The sequence below is a fragment of the Hipposideros armiger genome, unplaced genomic scaffold (genome assembly GCF_001890085.2).
Source record: "Hipposideros armiger isolate ML-2016 unplaced genomic scaffold, ASM189008v1 scaffold_231, whole genome shotgun sequence".
NCBI lineage: Eukaryota > Metazoa > Chordata > Mammalia > Chiroptera > Hipposideridae > Hipposideros > Hipposideros armiger.
Genome location: NW_017731581.1, coordinates 450,940 through 468,299, shown reverse-complemented (window position 1 = coordinate 468,299; position 17,360 = coordinate 450,940). Strand labels below are relative to the sequence as shown.

At 48.4% G+C, this 17,360-nt stretch overlaps 1 protein-coding gene across 1 annotated transcript in view; it reads right to left on the bottom strand.

The window, feature by feature from the left end:
- The window catches only part of SLC13A4 (solute carrier family 13 member 4), a 37,813-nt gene extending 20,577 nt beyond the window's left edge, over nucleotides 1-17,236 (bottom strand). Inside the window, exons 1-3 of the mRNA XM_019654809.1 lie at nucleotides 16,407-17,236; nucleotides 11,101-11,229; nucleotides 1,832-1,968 (exon numbers count right to left, since the gene is read on the bottom strand). Coding sequence (XP_019510354.1) covers nucleotides 1,832-1,968; nucleotides 11,101-11,229; nucleotides 16,407-16,505 — 365 coding nt within the window. The 5' untranslated portion in view covers nucleotides 16,506-17,236. The remainder of the gene's footprint in view (nucleotides 1-1,831; nucleotides 1,969-11,100; nucleotides 11,230-16,406) is intronic.
- Nucleotides 17,237-17,360: the final 124 nt, after the last annotated feature.

Sequence of the window (17,360 nt, the reverse complement as noted above, 5' to 3'; positions counted from 1 at the left end):
CGGGGGGCGGGGCTCCACCAAATCCGACGGCCCTGGTCTAGAGAACCGGGGCTGTTTACCCCAAAAATTGGGGTTTTATGTCTGTCATACATACAGCGCTGTACTCCTGGGGCTGGCACAGAGTAAACAGTAAATACATATTTGTTGAATGAATCACACATCATGGGCTAGTGGCCTTAGCCAGAAGGAAGCCTTTAAGCAGAGAATAGCTCTGGGAGTGGGGTCAGAGGGCACAGACTTAGTGATGGCTCGTCTCTGCAGACTTTAGCTTGGTGACAATGTGTGTTTTGTGTGTATAAAGGAATGCCGTTTTTGCCCTGGCAGCCAGCAATTCCCGAATACCAAGACATTCCTTGCTTTGCAGCCCAGTCACCATAGTTAGTGACCAAACAGAGACTAATATATGGAGCTCACAGTCCCACCCACTCCTTGTCCCATTGTCAGCCTCCTGAAAGCACAGCCCCTGAAGTCCCAGAAGTGCCCACATCACTGTGTGCACTTTCTCAGCTGGTAACTTAAAGAGCCAACGCTTGGAGGAAGACACCAACAGAGATAACTCTCCAGCCACTTCTCTTTAACTTTGAAACGTGCAGTGTGTGTTTGTACAGACATGGTTCTCATTTCCAGAAGATAAGCCTCCTCCGTAAAGACTTCCGTGTTTATTACTTTAGGGATCACTGACTGCACAGTTGGGGACCGCACAGCTAACATGCGGCTTATGTCTGGGTAGGCCAAGGTCCTGATGGGTGTGTGTGTTAAGGCTGACAGTGACACGAGTTTGCCTGCCCCAGTCACGGAAGGCACCACGGCGGGTGGAAACTTGCTGCTGGGATGAGGTAAATAGAGATGAGTGGAAACACAATGGGATATAAATTCTTGAGGATAGTGCAAGAGGTTTTCAAGAGCCTCAGCGTCCCAATATGATGCGAGGAAATGCCACTGTGTGCCTAGGAGGCTGTGTGTTGGGTACGAGATTATTACTAGTGAGGGGTGAAATACGCTGGATTGAGCTGCAGTGAAGCGTAGGCAGGAGCAACCTTTTAAGCTGTATTTAAACCTGTATTTATCTAATGACTAATGCTGAAAACCAATCCCATATTATTTGTTTATACCCCATTTGACTCCCAAAGGAGTTAGGGCAGCTTACATAAAATGTAGCAAGAAAGTTGTAAGTTAAAAGGAGGTGAAAACGCTTCTTCAAAGGGAAGATAGGGGCAGGGTTATCCAGCGGAGCAGGGGTGAGGTTAACCCCATACTGTCAATCCTGACTTTCCTACACGTTCCCCAGGGTTGTAAATCTCCCGCTGGCCTTCTTGACAGCAGAGGAAAGGGGAAGCCACTGAAAGCGCAGCAGACGCCGGGTCCAGTGCCACACGTCTCACAGGTCTGTGGTCTGAGCCAGTGACGACAAAAACTCAAGGTGGATGGGAGGAAACCTTCATGTCTCCTTAAATGACAAAGGAGAAGGTACCACCTCCTTGTCCAGTCTGTGTCCTGATACACCGGAAAAAGGGTGGGGAACAATTTGTGTTGGCCTATGTATTTTTACCTGATGAGCCCCTTATATCTTATAGCCTGCTGCCCTTGCAGTCTAGGTCGCTCAGATAAGTTATTTAGACTGTGACAATACGTGACACCAGAGTCACACACTCAAATCTCTATTCCATGGTCACAGGCCCTTTCCCTGGAGGGGGGAAGGTGGGAGCCCCGTGGCCCCTGGTGCATCATCCCCTCCCCATTGGTAGGAAAACAACCGGAAGTGGACACGCCCCTTTAGCCCACTGGGAGCTGGGGGGATGCTCTAGGGCTGGACGCCCCAAGCGCAACTTACATGCCCGGCTTGGCTCCGGCCATGATGACCATGCGCAGAGCGATGCGCTTGTGCAGGTTCCATTTCTCCACCGCGGCCGCCACGCAGATGACCCCCACTAGCAGCAGCGTGGTGTTCTTGAAGTACTCCGCCGCCACCTGCAGGAGGCCATGCAGTCACCCCCTAGGCGACCCGACCCAGGGCCCAGCCCCAGCAGGGAGCGCGGGCCGGGCCCAGTAACACTCATTCTCAGCCAGAGGCTGGGAAAACGAGAAGCAGAGAGATGTGGGGTATTTAAAATAGCCAACTGTTACCTATACTAAAAAATATATTTTAAAAATGTATACATACATACATACATACATACATACATACATACTGCCTTGGGTGGGCACTATACTAAGGACTTGACAAAGATTATTTAATTTAATCCTGCCAATAAGCCCATAAGGTAGATATTCTTCTCCATTTTTAAAAATAAAGATATAAAAACAGTTGTGATATGAATTCAAAGAACAAACATACTTTGTATCTTAATCCTTAAAAATTATCAAAATAACCCAGGGTTTGTCCCCAAATCTTATTTTTCTTTAGCTTTTTAGAAAATTATGTTTTTTATTTGAAAATCAATAAATGCTCATTATGGAAAACTTCAAAATATAGAAATTTAAAGATAAAATTACCCTTAATCCTACTACTGTTAATACTTTGGAATAGTCTCTTCAATTTTTAAATGTCTATATAGATACATAATTGGGTTTATACAGTATGTATAGTTTTAATATTCTGCTTTTTTTAAATTTTACATCACACTCTGATGATTTTCTTAATGAGATTTAAATTTATTGCAAAAATTCATGTTAATGGCAGCATAATGTACCATAAAACTTATTTGGCCATTTTTGTTGAATATTTAGGTGTTGTTGTTTTTTTCTACTACAAATAAAGAATAATTTTCTGCTTAAATTGTTAACCTTACATAAATGTGATTATTTCCTTAGGATAGAGTTCTTAAAGGTATCTTTATAACTAGCCTTAAACCTTACAAAATATTTATTTCAATTTAAATAACCCAAAGTTCCAGAGTTCCAAAATGATAATAGTACGAGGAATACCCCATACACTATCTGTCTGTCTACATATTTTTTTCTGAACCATTTGAGAGAAAGTTACATACATTTGGCCCTTTACCCCTAAACAGTTCAGCATATGTTACCTAAGAATAGGGGTTTTCTCTTACGCAACCACAGTACCAGTTATAAACTTCTCACTTTTTAAAGATGAGGAAATTAAGACTTAGGCCTGTTAAAAACGTATTTCCTATGTTTGGGGTTCATGGACAAACTCATCACCAACTCCCTCACTTGGAACATTCCCTTCTCATGTCTGCTGGTACAGACTGATCAGACTTCAATGCCCAGTTCAGGCCTGGTACTGCCCCCCTCCAAAAAAAACACAAACAAAACACCTTCCTTGTGACTCTAGCCTCTGATTCCAGAACATTCCCTGCGGGCATCATTAATTCGACTCATCACAGAGCACTTAGGGCAACACTTGAATTGTTGCCTCCTGCTTGTACTGTTTATTTTTCTGATGTGAACCTCTCTTGTCTCTCTACTAAATTTTAGGCTGCACAAGGCCAAGCGCTACGTTTCTTTCTATATCTCTTAACACCTAGGAGAAAACCACACAAAAGTAGATGCTCAATAAATATTTGTCACATACATGAGAGTTGTTCCCAACAACGGAACCATGAGAGAAATCGAGAGGAAAAGATACAAAAAGAAAGTTTAACTTCTCATTTCAAACCCCCTTTAAAGTGAGAAAAACAAGAGCATTTTTAACTGCAGGAAAAATAAAAATTGAACAGAAAAGGGAATGTGTAGTGAAATGTATAGTGTTCAAGTAAACAATATTTACGTAATCATACTGTTAAATCTGATTATTAAAGAAACCAAATCGTGATATCCGTATCTCGGGAGGATGGAGGGAGAGGAATGGGGGATGTTCTCATCTGCTATAATAGGAAGTTAACTAATAATGTCTAAAAGTGATAACTCAAGAATTAAAATCAGAATACATACAGGAAGGTGGAGCTTAATACTAGAAGAAGCAGTTAATAAATTTAGAAGTTACTGACCCTTGTGGGGGAATGTGGAACTAGGTGGAGGTGCAGTGGGGGAGGGGTGGAGGAAGAAGACTGTTGGTTTTTCTCTGTGAGCTTTTCAGTATTATTTGATTTTTTAAACTCTGCACGTAGCACTTTGATAACGTAAAAGTCAAAATAAAGGCAGTCGACTCCGTTTCCCCCTTCTCTTGCCTCATAGCGATTTCGTTGTCTGGTTGATGGGGTTTGTGTAGAAGGGACATCTGCCCTGTCTGTGACCATTTCCTGGAGGAAGAGCCCTCTGCTTCTGGTTAATCTAGTTCTTGTCCTCGGCCCCAGCTCCCCAGGGCAGAGAAGGCCCGCTGCTCTGCGGGGCTTGTAATTCTGGGCGTTGCCCAAGAGTGGAGATGCTGCCCTCTAGCGGGAGGTGGCAGCGCCGCTGGGATGCCTGAGGGCTGCAGCCGAACTGGGGTCCTAGGACCTTTCTCACTGCACCCTTACCTTCCCAGAATATCTAGGAGGCAGCTGTGGGTAGAATTGGTGTTTTAATTTCCTCTGTCTACCAAGGAGGGAAGTCCTGATAGACACTGACCCTACGTCCCTGGGCCCAGGACCAGCTGTAGCGGCATATTGGCTCTGTGCTGTTTTCTTATTTGGTGTTTGGTGGGCTCAGGTCTATGCCAGCGCCCTCCCTGCCCCCTTGTAAGCGATGTCGTGTGCTTGGGCAGTGAGCCTGGGTATAGTCTGTGATTACGAGGTAATGTAGCCAAGTTGTGAAGATTGAGGGCCGTGCAGAGCTTGGCTGTGTGGGACCCTGGGCAAGTTATTCCACCTCTCTGGGCTTCATTTTTCTCATCTAAAAATAAATGAGGATGATGTGAGTCCCTACCTTTTGTAAAGCCGGTATGAAGATTCAATCACACATGCAAACCAGCTAGCATGGCCACCACGTTGACAGCCAGGCTTTCTGGAGGTGCTTCCTGTTACTAAGTGGTCCTGGGGCTGTTAGTATGCAGAGTGGGCCCAGGCACAAGGCAGCCTTTTCGCTTTCATAAATCAAAACCCCATCCAATGGTGGTGTTTGTTAGCTGTCTAGCTCTCTTTCTTTTACAATAAAACGTGGGTTATTCAGAACCCCTCAGAGAACATGAGAATTCTAGGGTTCTTGAGGATTAGCTTAATGATTTTCTAAAATGGGTTGTGTACTCACGCTTGCCATAAGCCTTCCTTCCGCCCCCCCCCCCCCCCCACCACTATCTAATTTCCAAGACTAATATTCTGTGAACTGGGAAACTTGATAACAGAGGTTGTTAGAATTAGTTGCAAAGAGAAAAATAGATTTTAAAGTGAGTGCTCCCCCCACAAGCAGAATGCATGGGGTTTTGTGACACTCGCATTGGCGGTTTTATGGCCTTCCTCCTTTTCTGCTCTGTGGTTTTCTCAGTTTGCCAAATCACCGAGCTTGGAGAGCAGCGGTGTCTCTGCACTGTGTTCTGGAAGAGATGGATCCAAGGAGGCTGCTTTGAAAAGGAGGAGCAGAGTACAACAATTTAGAGCTTGGGTTCCGGCTGTCAGACTGCCTGGGTTTGAGTGGTTGCTTTGTTGGCTGCATGTTGGATTGGCCATGTGCGTTGTATGCTGTTGGACAAACTACTGAACCCTTGTGACTCGTCCCTCCAACCTTTTCGGTGGTGACAGTAATGACACGCAGCTCATTTCATCCATCATGCCTCGGGCCTTCCGTTAGATCATGCAGGCGGGCTCTTAGAACAGTGCCTGGCGTGTGGGAGGTACTCAGTCAATGTCCGTTATGATCATTACGGAATTAAGAAAAGACAAAAAGCTTCGCGATGAGACTGAGGATTAGGAATCAGGTGTGCCAGCCTGATCAAATGAGGGAATAAGAAAGGAAGTGAAATGAGAAGGAGCAACGTGGACCTAAAAGGCCAAGATTCCTCCACATTTCCTTAAGTGAAGGGCGGGTGTATCGCAGGAGCTTTCTGACCCAGCCTGGACTGCACAAGGACGTAAATGCTGATGCATTGTAGTCTGTTAGTGAATTGCAGGTGACTTTGGTTAGTGATGAGCTTTTAGAGACACAGGATTATTTACTGCTCTCTAGATACATTTTTAATTACAATTTTTTGTTTGTTTGCTTTTAAAGGGGGGATTGGAGTTGCGGTTGTATTCCTAGAAGTTTGCGGAGAATGGAAATCTGGATGTTAACCTCAGCTCAGTGCTTTGCTCAGTAACACTGTGCGTCTCCCTCCCTGCTATTCCCATCAAGGGAAGACAGGGCCAGACCAACCAATTGTCACGCCCCTGAGCAGGGTGCTGTGACAGGCACCTCCACGCTCAGAATAGTCTAAAATCCCCACGACTCCCCATGAGGCAGGAGTTTCTATTACTCTCAGTTTCAGATGAGTAAATGGCAGGTCAGAAAGGTTACACAACTTGCTCAAGACTGGTGAGTGACAAACTCAGTTCAGCCCGACTCCCAGCTTGGATCCTGACCCTTTCTGCATGGCCACTGTTGCTTGCTCGTGGTGGTGGCAGCCAGGGGCCAGCAGGATATGTGGGTCTGACTGTGTCTGTTCTCCTGATGCAGGCATTTGGTGGCACTGGGCGGGTCCCCTCAGGAATGCAACCTGTCAGCTGGCCTCAGACCCAGGCTCCCTTTGCAAGTAAGCTGTGAGTGGGCCTCTTCAAATGGCAGTAGTGTCACAAGCCCTCAGGAGACCAGTGGCGGCCTCTGGCAATGGACCTATTTTGAGGCTTTGATGGTTCATCTGAACAATTTTGCGGTGAAATCCTGTAGGCCCCAGGATGGGATGCCTGGACTGGCTCTCCATCAGAGCTGCAGTCCCACAGTCCACCATTCCAGCCCGCTCCCCATCCGTGCAGCCACATCTAGCATGTCTGGCTTTCAGCCTTTGCCTGGGGCGGGAATGCTGGTTCTGCTGGGTAAGTGTATGTGGACTCCTCCTAAATTACCTACATCACCCCGATATAATGACAGAGGCTTTCAAACCATACTCACTGCCTCTGAAAATTCAGGGGGTGCTGTGAGAAGGGCCCTAGCAGCCAGGGCTCTGGGCCCCCACCCCCTCTTCCATTGGTTGCGTGTATTGAGTCTCCTAAGATTTTGTTTAAAGAAACGGTTTTGTTGCCTTAAAAAACACTTTTTGCAAAACCTACCCTAGGGAAGTCTAAAGCAGAGACCAGATGGGTGCTGACCTGGCCCAGCAGTTGGCCAAGCTCCTGCATAGCTGGAAATGCTGACATAAAGTGCCCCCGTTTCTTCGGGACTGTATGAATTCTCCCAATGGAGGAAACGGGGTTAGGCTCTGAGCCCAGGGTCAAAGGGGTTGGCTCAGTCTTAGGGAATAGGTCTTCTCACAGAAACACGGCTTGTCCTCAAAAGGCTGTGAGAGCTCTAGATTCTTGGTTCCAGTACCCACTTAAGGCGTGGGTGTGGCGCTCAGCTCCGGGCCGTGTCTGGCTGGCTGTGGGTGATGGGAAGGCTGGGTTCAGGCAAGTGGCCAGGCCCAGATGCTTGGCCTACGTTCCCACAGGCCTGTATACTGGTGTGTGTGTGTGTGTGGGGGGGGGGGTCAGCCTCCATGGTGAGTAGAGGCCAGAGAGGCAGAGTAGAGAGGGGCATATGAAATGCCCCTGGGTTTAAACAAACAGAGAAAGTCGGAGGAATCCAGCGGGTCAGAAAGATCAGGAACAAACAGGGAGGCAGATTCATGACATCAGACTCGAGTGTCACTTAGCTGCTGTGGCTGTTTTGTTATCGCAGCCGGAGCTGCCTCACTGCCTCTCTTGACCTAGAAGGAACTGGAATCTGAACAAGACTTGCCAGGGGCCTGCAGTGCAGGACCACTGAGACAGCGGACTGTGTGTGTGTGTGTGTGTGTGTGTGTGTGTGTGTGTGTGCGCGCGCGCGCGTGCGCGCACGCTGGAGAGAGGGTAGAGATAGAGAGCAGAGGTTATCACTCTCAGAAGAGTTCCTGACCTCTCCATGCTGGATACTATCCCAAGCCCCAGCATTCACACCAGGCTGTTCATTCCCCGCAGAGAGCCCCTCTGCCCCCACCTCTACGCCATTCTCCTATAAACAGTAAATCTTAGCTCGAATGACACAGATAGTGTCCTGGGCTATGGCAACACACTAGAAGGGTTTAGAGGACTTTAGAAGCAGATATAATGACAGTAGAGTCACAACGGAGGCAAAACAAAACGAAACAAAACCTAAAAACAAATCAAAATATTAGGACCGAGCTCTGAATACCAGTGGAGGGAAGTCCTGGCTGGGTGCTCACAAGAAGATCATAGAATCCTAAAGTCAAAGTGCCCTTAGATTTCAGCCCCTCTTCTAAGACACGAAGTCCACCTCTGGCATCCCTGACATGGTCATCTGGCCTGTACTTCCAGGGATGGGAACACCAGGACCACATGTGGCAGCCCCTCTGTCTTCCCTCAGACACAGTGGGATCTCCCTTATGGTGCTTTGACTCTTGGGTTCGGGTTTGACCTGTAAGCCTGGTGTGTTGAGCTGTAGAAGCCAGAAACCACACCTCTTTGAGTCTTCTCTTCATTCTTCATGTAATAGCTCACGTTCTAGTTCTCGAGTTTTGGTTATCTTGTCTACCCACCCATGAATGAGCTCCCTGTCCAGAACCTGATGCCCTGGATACATATGTTTATGAATTCAGCCGATTTCAGCCCACATATCAGTGGTTAGGAGCACAGTTCTGGGGTCATACAGTCCTGGGCTCAAGCTCTACTCCTTACTAGCTGCATAACCTCCACTAAGTTACTTAACCTCTCTGAACTTCAGTTTCCTTCTCAGTAAAGTGCAGATAAAAATCACAGCCATTTTACAGAGGATTAAACAATATAGTACATGTAAAGGACCTCCCATAGTGCATGGCATATGGTAAACGCTCAAAATGTTGGCAGCCACAGTGTACTGATAGATGACTCATGCTGAGTTTGTACTCAGCTAAAAGCCAAGTGTCTTTTTCACACGGACTGCTAACATTGATCCTTGTTAAACATTATTTTGTCAGCTTTAGTTCATTGTCTTACCCTGTCAACATTGCTTTTGCCACCGTATATTAGCTAGCCCATGCACCTCTGAGTCATCTGCAAATCCTATAGTATGCCTTTTCTGCTTTCCTCTGAGCTCTGTCTCCAGTCTGATGCCAATGTGATACCCAGCATATTTTAGGTTCAGCTGTTCAACCAGCACTCAAGTTACTCAACTGTGCTACCGTCCAGCCCACATGAGCTCCTCTAATTGAGAATTTTTTATTTTCCTGGAAACTGTGAAGGTTTCAGAGAAAAAGTTTAACTTATGTTCAACAACTTCTGTTTAAAAGACCAGGGAAATGATAAATCCTTTTAGAAAGACTTGAATCAAAAAGTGATCAACATAGGGTGATCGGTTAGCTCAGCTGGTTCAAGCGTGGTGTTGATAACACCAAGGTTGCCGGTTCGATCCCCGCATGGGACACTGTGAGCTGTGCCCTCCTTTAAAGAGTCAACTATGCCATTGTAGCACGAAAGCAATGTGTAACCAATGACCATGGCAGTTCCCCAATTAAAAAAACAAAAAGTGATCAGCATAAAGTTTGGATACTTGATAGGGTAAATCTCAATTATCTAGAACATTCCCTCGTGGGGAGTTGTATAAGTCCTACGCAATGCCAGAAACTGAGGGTCTTCTGTTTTTTTTTCCATGTGGTGTATACTTTCTCTCTGGTGGAACAGAAACTTCTCAAAGTTAGGAGTCACTTTTATCATTTCATGTCTCCTTTTGTGACCTGAGTTCCACAGAGAGAAGGTGGTCTAAGCTTTGCCCTTAGCAGACTCACAATACCTGCTGACCAACAAACAGGTCACCATAAAATGAACCCCTGATAGGCACACAGCTAACCCACAGTGGAAAACTCAGAAATGTCAGCTGTGAGATTCCAGACAGCAGACATTATGTGTTTCATTTTTGTCACCCTCAGGGTGCCTGTCACATCCTATGTCTCACATGGTAGATAACAGAACTCAGAAAATATTTTTCTGCGTGTTGAGTGACTAATATGAGAGACAAAAGCCACAGTCCCCTTGTCACACTGATCCTAGTCACATGCGTGCCTCCATATGGAAAGTACGCTATTGACAGGCCATCAAGAAACACTGCAATCACGAAATATTAACTGAGGGCTGGTACAAGGATGGCCTGTGCCGCATACCTGCCACGGGCTTCGTAAATCCTAGAGAGTGTGGGTCTTGGTGGCGAGAGGACGTGTCTGTGGAAAGTCTGTATGTGGTGTAGCTCATGTACCATCGAAAGGAGACATCCGATAGCCTCCAAGGGAAGGGAGCAACCCTGTTAGCCAAGGTCTTTGGAAAGGCTTCACGGAAGAGGGTAACTGGGTTGGATTTTAAAGGGTTGAAGGAATCAGAGAGAACTTTCCAAGGTGGAAGAACAGCCTGAATTATGGCAAGGGGCTAGGCAAGCACAAGGTGGGTTTGGGGCTGACACGTAGACAGTTTGTCTGGAATAGGGGCTCTTGCTGACGCCCAGCCTGGCTTTTCCCAGTCAGCCATGGCACACACTGGTGCAGGGGGCCGGCTGGTGGCAGTGGAGCAGGTATATTCTCTGTCTGCAAAGTTAACTAGTTCACAAAGAGCCGTACCCCACGCCCTCTATCTGAGCAGCATTTTTTTTCACCTCTGAGTGTAGCAGATGTGGCCTAAGCCCCTCCCTGGAGCCCAATTGCTAAATATCGTCACCAGCCACAGCCACTTTATCAGATGGTGTAAGATCTTTCACCTCCAATGATAAAACTTGCCCCTGGCTCTCCCATTGCTTTCTGCCTCTGGCCCCAGCAATGAACATGCCTAACCCTTCACCGGACAGTCTCCCTTGTCCCCTCACAGTCATGTTACCCTTGCAAACTCCTGAAAGGGGCAGTTTGAGGGAGACGGGTCATGGGTGGAAGGGGAGGAACTCAGGGTCCGGAACAGCATGTGCAAAGGCTTAGTGTTAAGGGGTTGTTCTGTAGGGCGAAACAGCCTTGTCCTCAAGGGCCTTGAGCATCTCCCTTCACCTCGAGCCCTCTGTCACTGGCCTGGCAGGGACCCGAGCAGGGGGCTGGGCCGCAAGGGGTCTGACCTCGCTGGATCGCAGGACTCCGAAGAATGGGTAGAGGAAGGCGGGCACCAGGGCTGCAGCTCCGAGAGGCACGGCCTCAGACACCCAGTACACAGCAGTCACGGTCAGCACATAGGCACACGCAGCCTCCTGGAAGGGGAGGGAAGTGGGTGGTTAGTCACAGGGACAGCCACTGCCACTGAGCCTCCAGATGAGGCCCAGGGCGGAGGCAGCAGCACCCGGACGCAGACATGGACCCTGGGACCCAGTCCTGGCGGGTGCAAGGCCGGGCCTTGCCGGGGAGTGTGGTGGGTACTTGTGGGACCCATACATGGGTGTGTGACGTAATGGCTGCCCCTTGGACAAACAGATGCTTGGCATGTGGTTTGCAGCGGTTCGTAGCAGGGTGGCCACGGGCCTGTTAGGACATCACAGCTCTGCGGGTTCCTGACACTGCAGAGTGGGGACCGAATCTAACCGCTATGTTCTGAGCCAAGATCACATACTGTACTAAAAGCAGAGTTCCCAGCTTTCACTTGGACCGGGGCAGGGTATTTTGGTGTCAAGTTGATACGGCACTAGAGGCTCTTGGGGGTAGTGAAGGTAGGGAACCATCTGTGTAATTGGTTCACATGTGGGTTGAGATCGGCCCATTTGGGGTTGGCTAATTCCTTGCTGTGGAGGCTGTCCTGTGCCTTGTAAGATGCTGAGCAGCACCCTTGGCCTCTCTCTGCCCATTGGATGTCAGTATCACCTCCCCAACTGTGACAACCAAAAATGGCCATAGACATCGCCAAATGTCCCTTGGGGGTGGGGGTGGGGGGCTGGTCCCTGGTTGAGAGCCAGTGCCCTGAGCAGTGTCTGGCTCTCATGGTCCTGGGACGCCATTTCACCTGGAAGTACCTTCTGACCAAGGGAATAGAGAGTGCTGCCACCTAGAGGGAAGGCCTGGAAATTACCAGTGTGCTCCCCGGCCCACTCACTTTGCTGGTTTGCACAACCCCTGGGTGCAAAGAATAAATTAATATAGCCTTCTTATGAAAGATCGGCCCTCCTTCACCTTGGCCTCCAGTAATGCCAGTTGCCTGGAATGGCGCTGATGAATGGTGTTGAGAAAAGTCACTGGCTTCCTTTGGGGAGAGGTCACCATTCAAGGGCCTTAACAGTGGACTTGGAGGGCTGCTGCATAGAAGATCCAAGCTGGCTGTGGGTTCCTCAGTTTATACATAGTTCTAAACCATCTGGGCTCAGGTCTGACCTGCCCTGAGGCTGGTTGCTGATCAAGGAACCTGAGAAATCTTGTTCTGTTTATCTCTCCCCTGGGTTCAGAACAAGTGTCCTCACACTGTTGCATAAAAATTACAAAGGGCCGCCGGGATCAGTGAGGGGCATCGGCAGTGATTAACCCAGCTTGGCTGGAGGGGGCCTGCTCCCTCCTGATATGCCTGGATTACGGGCTTAGGGCTTGGGAAGTGGGAACTGGCCCTGACAGCTGTTGACCATAGGTCCCACTGAGAATTCCTCTGGGGCCAAAAGATCAGAGAGAAGTTAACATTTTTTGAAAGTGCTGATAAGACAACAGAATCCATAGTGGAAAAATAAAAAGGCTCCGTTTGGAAAAGAATGCAATTTAGAGAAATACACCCTTTGTTGTGGAAACAAAACTACCTAAAGGAGTTCAAAGCCCTTTAGCCCACTTGCGGCCACTTATTCCCATCTATTTTCTGGGACAGAGACAGAAGGCAGGTCTTAACTCCAGTGGAAGATAAAGGGGACAGAATATCTGTCCCCACTGAGAAGTGCTTATTCCTTTCCGAGGACTTTCAGTCTCTCTTGTCCTGGTCATAACAAGGCCACAAGTTAAGGGAGGGGAGAAGGGGAGACAGACAGACAGACTGAGAAGGAGAGACAGAAACTTTCCTTGGACCAGGCACCGTTTGGGTTTGAATTAGGAGGATTTGGGTAATCCAAGGTAAACTTTTTGATTGTAACTGTTAAGAATTAAAGCAGGTTACTGGAGGAAGTCGCCAAGCCACCTTCGTCCAGCAGTATTAAGAGCGGGATAAACTACCATCGTTATTATCTGGACTTGCCTTAGAGCAGAAAAAAGACCAAGAGGCTACCTTCAGAGGGTCTTTCCATATATTTCTCACTCAGTTCACTTGTGGAATTTATATCCTTGCCCCTTCTCAACCTCCTCAACATTCAACAGGCAAGCTTGAATTTAGGCGCCCCAACATATTCTACGACGTTTGATTGCAGGGGTCTTGTGTTCCCCCCATCTGGCCAGTGTCTGGCGGGTAGCTCAGTCGATCAATCGATCAGTCAACTGATCCATGTTGATTGAACTGAAGTGGGCCCCTCTGTTGGCCCACAGGTCTTTCACCCTACTGGAGAAAATATTCTGAGAATCCCAGGCCCCTTATCGCTGCCGCTGCTCAGCTGGTGTGTAGGGGCTGGTAAGTATTCAGGCATTGCCTTTCAGGGATAGTCTTGTCAATTGTTTTTCTGCTCCTGTTTACAAATAAGGGAGAGAGTTCAAAAGTAGCATTTTCCCTATATCAGAAGTTTCTTGACTCTGCTACTAATGGCTGCTTGCCTCTGCTCTCCTTGTCCATGGAGTTCAGCCAGCCCAGTGATAGCCCATCCAAGCTTCACTGAAAGGGGCTTGCGGTCTCTGACATTGCTGTTATAAAGGACTGGGAAGCCGTTTTAAAATTCACCTTGAGAGTTGGGTGTAACTTTGATCTCCCCGGGGACACTGAAGCAGGGCTTAGCTGTGGATACCCACTCTTGTACCCTCTTCTTCTGTAAAATGGTAAACTGAGCCTGAGCCCCTGGTTTTAGAGAGCTGGGCAGGAAAAACGGGGGAAGGTCATTCTAACCCTTCCCAAAATGTAGCTTGTCACTTTGAAGAACCATCAGAACTAAAGGCCAGGAGGTTTTGCCCAGGTGACTTCTCTCAGCTCCAGCCCTGAGCACACAAGTCCATTTAGGAACTCCCAGGATTAAATATCTTAAACTTTTAAGACTCTAGAAGTTTCAAGCAAGGTGGAGGAATGGGGGAGAGACATTCTAATGTGTTGGTCTGTGCCTACTGCGAGCACGGGTCACCTCAGGGTGCTTTTACATCATCGTAGAGGAAGACAAGCAGGGCTTTTGTTGACACTGTGACACACAGAGAACTCATCTTTGCAGGGCGCACTGGGGCAGGTGGCAAGCAGGCTGTGTCCAGTGCTGAGGGCACCAGCCACCTCAGGCTCCATCTAGCTGTCCCAAGCGATACGGGGGTCAAGACATCTGCCCCCCACTAACCCATGTGCACTGACTGGGAAGGTCCGAGGTACCGTATATCTATTTTCTTAAGGCACTGGTTCTTACCTGGAGACAATTTTGCGCCCCCTGGGGATATTTGGTAATATCTGAAAGCATTGCTGGCTGTCACCGGGGTGGGGGTGGAGGGAGAGGCAGGGACAATGTGTGCTACTGGCACCTAGTGGGGTGCTGCTAAGCATCCTACAATGCGTGGGACACCCCTCCCCCCACCTCAAAGAATTATCTGGCCCCAAGTGTCTCTAGTGCAGCTCTTGAGAAACCCTGTCCTGAGGTGGAACTCAGCCTGAAAGAAGGGGTTAGGTCAAGAAAGGGCCTTATTTCTTGGTCTTTGTAGGTCCAGCTTAAAACAATCTCTTCAGAAATGATTTCTAGAATCAGAAATCTAGAAACAGAGTATAGGCTCACCTGTGCTTCCTTCTCTCTCGTTTTTTTTCCCCCACCACATCCCTTTCCCCTCCAATTTATAGATTATTTTGCCAATTTCAATAATTTGTGGTTTTTTTCATCTTTGTGGCTGCGTCTCACTAGTCATTGGTCACTAAGAAGCTCAGAGACGGGGTCCCAGAATGAAATGTGGGGAACATGGCACTCTTGAGTCAGGGTCCCCAAAGATGGGGCTGATTTAGGAGGTCATGGGGGTGCCTGATACTGCTATGGAGAAGAGGGCAGTGAGTCTCCTATTAGCAGTCCCTGAAATCCAGTTAGTATTGAGAGGAAAAAAACAAAACAAAACAAGCCCTGAAAAGAAAAAAAAAAAATCAGCTCATTTGGATAAAGCAGAAAATTGACTAGTGTACAGGCCAAGAAGCTTGTCAGCAGTCATCACTGTCTGCTAATCCCAGCCCGGTTTTAATCAGCGTCTCCCTGGCACTCTGGGGTATTTATTTTACTAAAGATTTCAGGCAGTTTGTTTTTAAGCAGCAGCATCCTAATCCCCTCTATTTAACTTGATAACTTAATCTTGGTTACCAAGTTACTCCGGAGATGTGTGGAAGGCGTCTTCCCTCCCACAAACACCGTTAACCTCCCTTAGTTTATTTTCCCTAAAGTCTCAAGGGTAGTGTGTGTGTGGGGGTAAAGCCACTGAGGGGAGGAAGGTGAAGGAAGAGGGGGAGGAAGAGAAGAAAGGGGGGGGGAGGAAGAGAGGGAGGAGGAGGAGAGAACGAGGGAGGGAGGGAGGCAAGTGATGGTCTGAGAAGCAAGCCAAGTGCAGAGCCAAAGCTGGGACTTCTCTGCTTACACAAACCCGGTCAAAAATTAGGTCATGATCTAGAGTTGGGGGCTCTTGCTTCTTTTTTTTTTTAATCATGCCAATTGACGTCTCTCCTTCAAGAACACAGAGGATACAGATAATGAAAGGGCGGTATGCAGGGGACCGGGGACAGCCACCATGCTGAGCTCTGCTTTCAATGCAAAGTTCAGAGGGAACTTGGGAGATGAACTTTCAAATCCTGGTTATCAGAGCCTGGTGGCCCTCCCACGGAGGCACAAGAGAGGCCCCTCTGGGTCACACCCCACCCCACCCCAGCCCAGTCCTGGTGTCCCCAGTCCCCTCCCTTCCCCATTGTCTCCTCATTGTCATCAAGGGGAGGCCCTTCCTGCCTCCGCAGCTGCCCTCACAGACATGGTCACATGTGGAGTCCTGACAACTACCGGAGGCAGGGCGTCCTTCTTCTTATCGGCCCGCGGGCCCGGCCCTGCGGCTAGGGAAGGCTGGCCGCTGATTTATGTAACACACATCAGCCAGCTCAGTGGCCTCTCCTCTAATCTCATTCCTGGATGGGAAACCGGGAATGAGACCCAGGGGTGAAAGTGGCAGTTTTTAGGGAGAAAGTACTTTAGCCTCCTCCCCCAGGAAAACTTCCATTTCTTCAAACCAACAGAAACGCACGTTGAGGAACTGCATAAGCACCCCTTTCCCTCCACCCACCTCCCCTCCGTGACCTTCCACCTGACCCGCTGGCCCCAGGAGGGGACAGGCCGGTACTCACGCTGCTGGAGTGGAGCATGGGCAGAGGCAGCAGCAGAAGCGGTACCAAGATGACCAGCAGCAGCTTCCTTGCTCGGAGAAGGCCCGTCAGCAAGCCCATCCTGGCCTTGTGTGCTCTCGTCCCCCTCGGAGCCCACTTGGCCGGCCAAATAATTGCCTTTGCTCCTCAACGATGCTCGCACTCAGTCCAGAAAGACTTCTTACGCCTCCCTCGGCTTCCAAGAGTCCTGTTTCGTCTTGGGGGCAGAATAGGAGGGCAGTTACAGCCCCTGCTTGCACAAAAAGCTGGGCTCCTTGTCTCCTGTTCTAGGTAGGATTGGTGAGCATTGTTTTATGCCCAGCAAAAAGGAACCGGGAAAGAATGGTAAACCGGGGCATAGTGGGTTCCCTCTTTGCTGGATTAGTAATAGAGTAACTTCATTCTAGGGCTGAGCAAAAGCCCCCTTAATCAATCAGAAGTAGACCTCTGCTGCAGGTGTTTGGCCTTGAAGAAGTCATTTAAAGGCTTGAAAAAGTTAAAAATACCAAGGGTACATTTTGCCCTCCATCATTTTTCCTTTCTCTGATGGATTGTTTTGGGCAGTAGTACCACTTTCACTTCCTACCTGTACTCACTGTACCCTTCGTCCCTTAAAAAAAAAACCTGGTATCCCCCCTTCCTTAAATCAAGCCCCCTCAGTTTGTCATCGGAGGATGCAGACTTCAGATAGGGCTGGGTTTCTCTCCCAGGACGTGGCACCTTAACTTAGTTCAAATTTCTTTCCTTCAAATTGATTTCCCACTTATCATTTGCCTTGAGCCTGGGTCTCCGGAGCAGAAAAATAAAAGTCCCCAAGACATTCCTAGTTGTCACGGGACAAAATCTAGCTGGAGGCCCACCTTAACTTCCATTCACCTATGGGAAGCCAGGCAGAGGCACTGGCCCCACCCATCCCTCACAGCCAATCAGCACGTT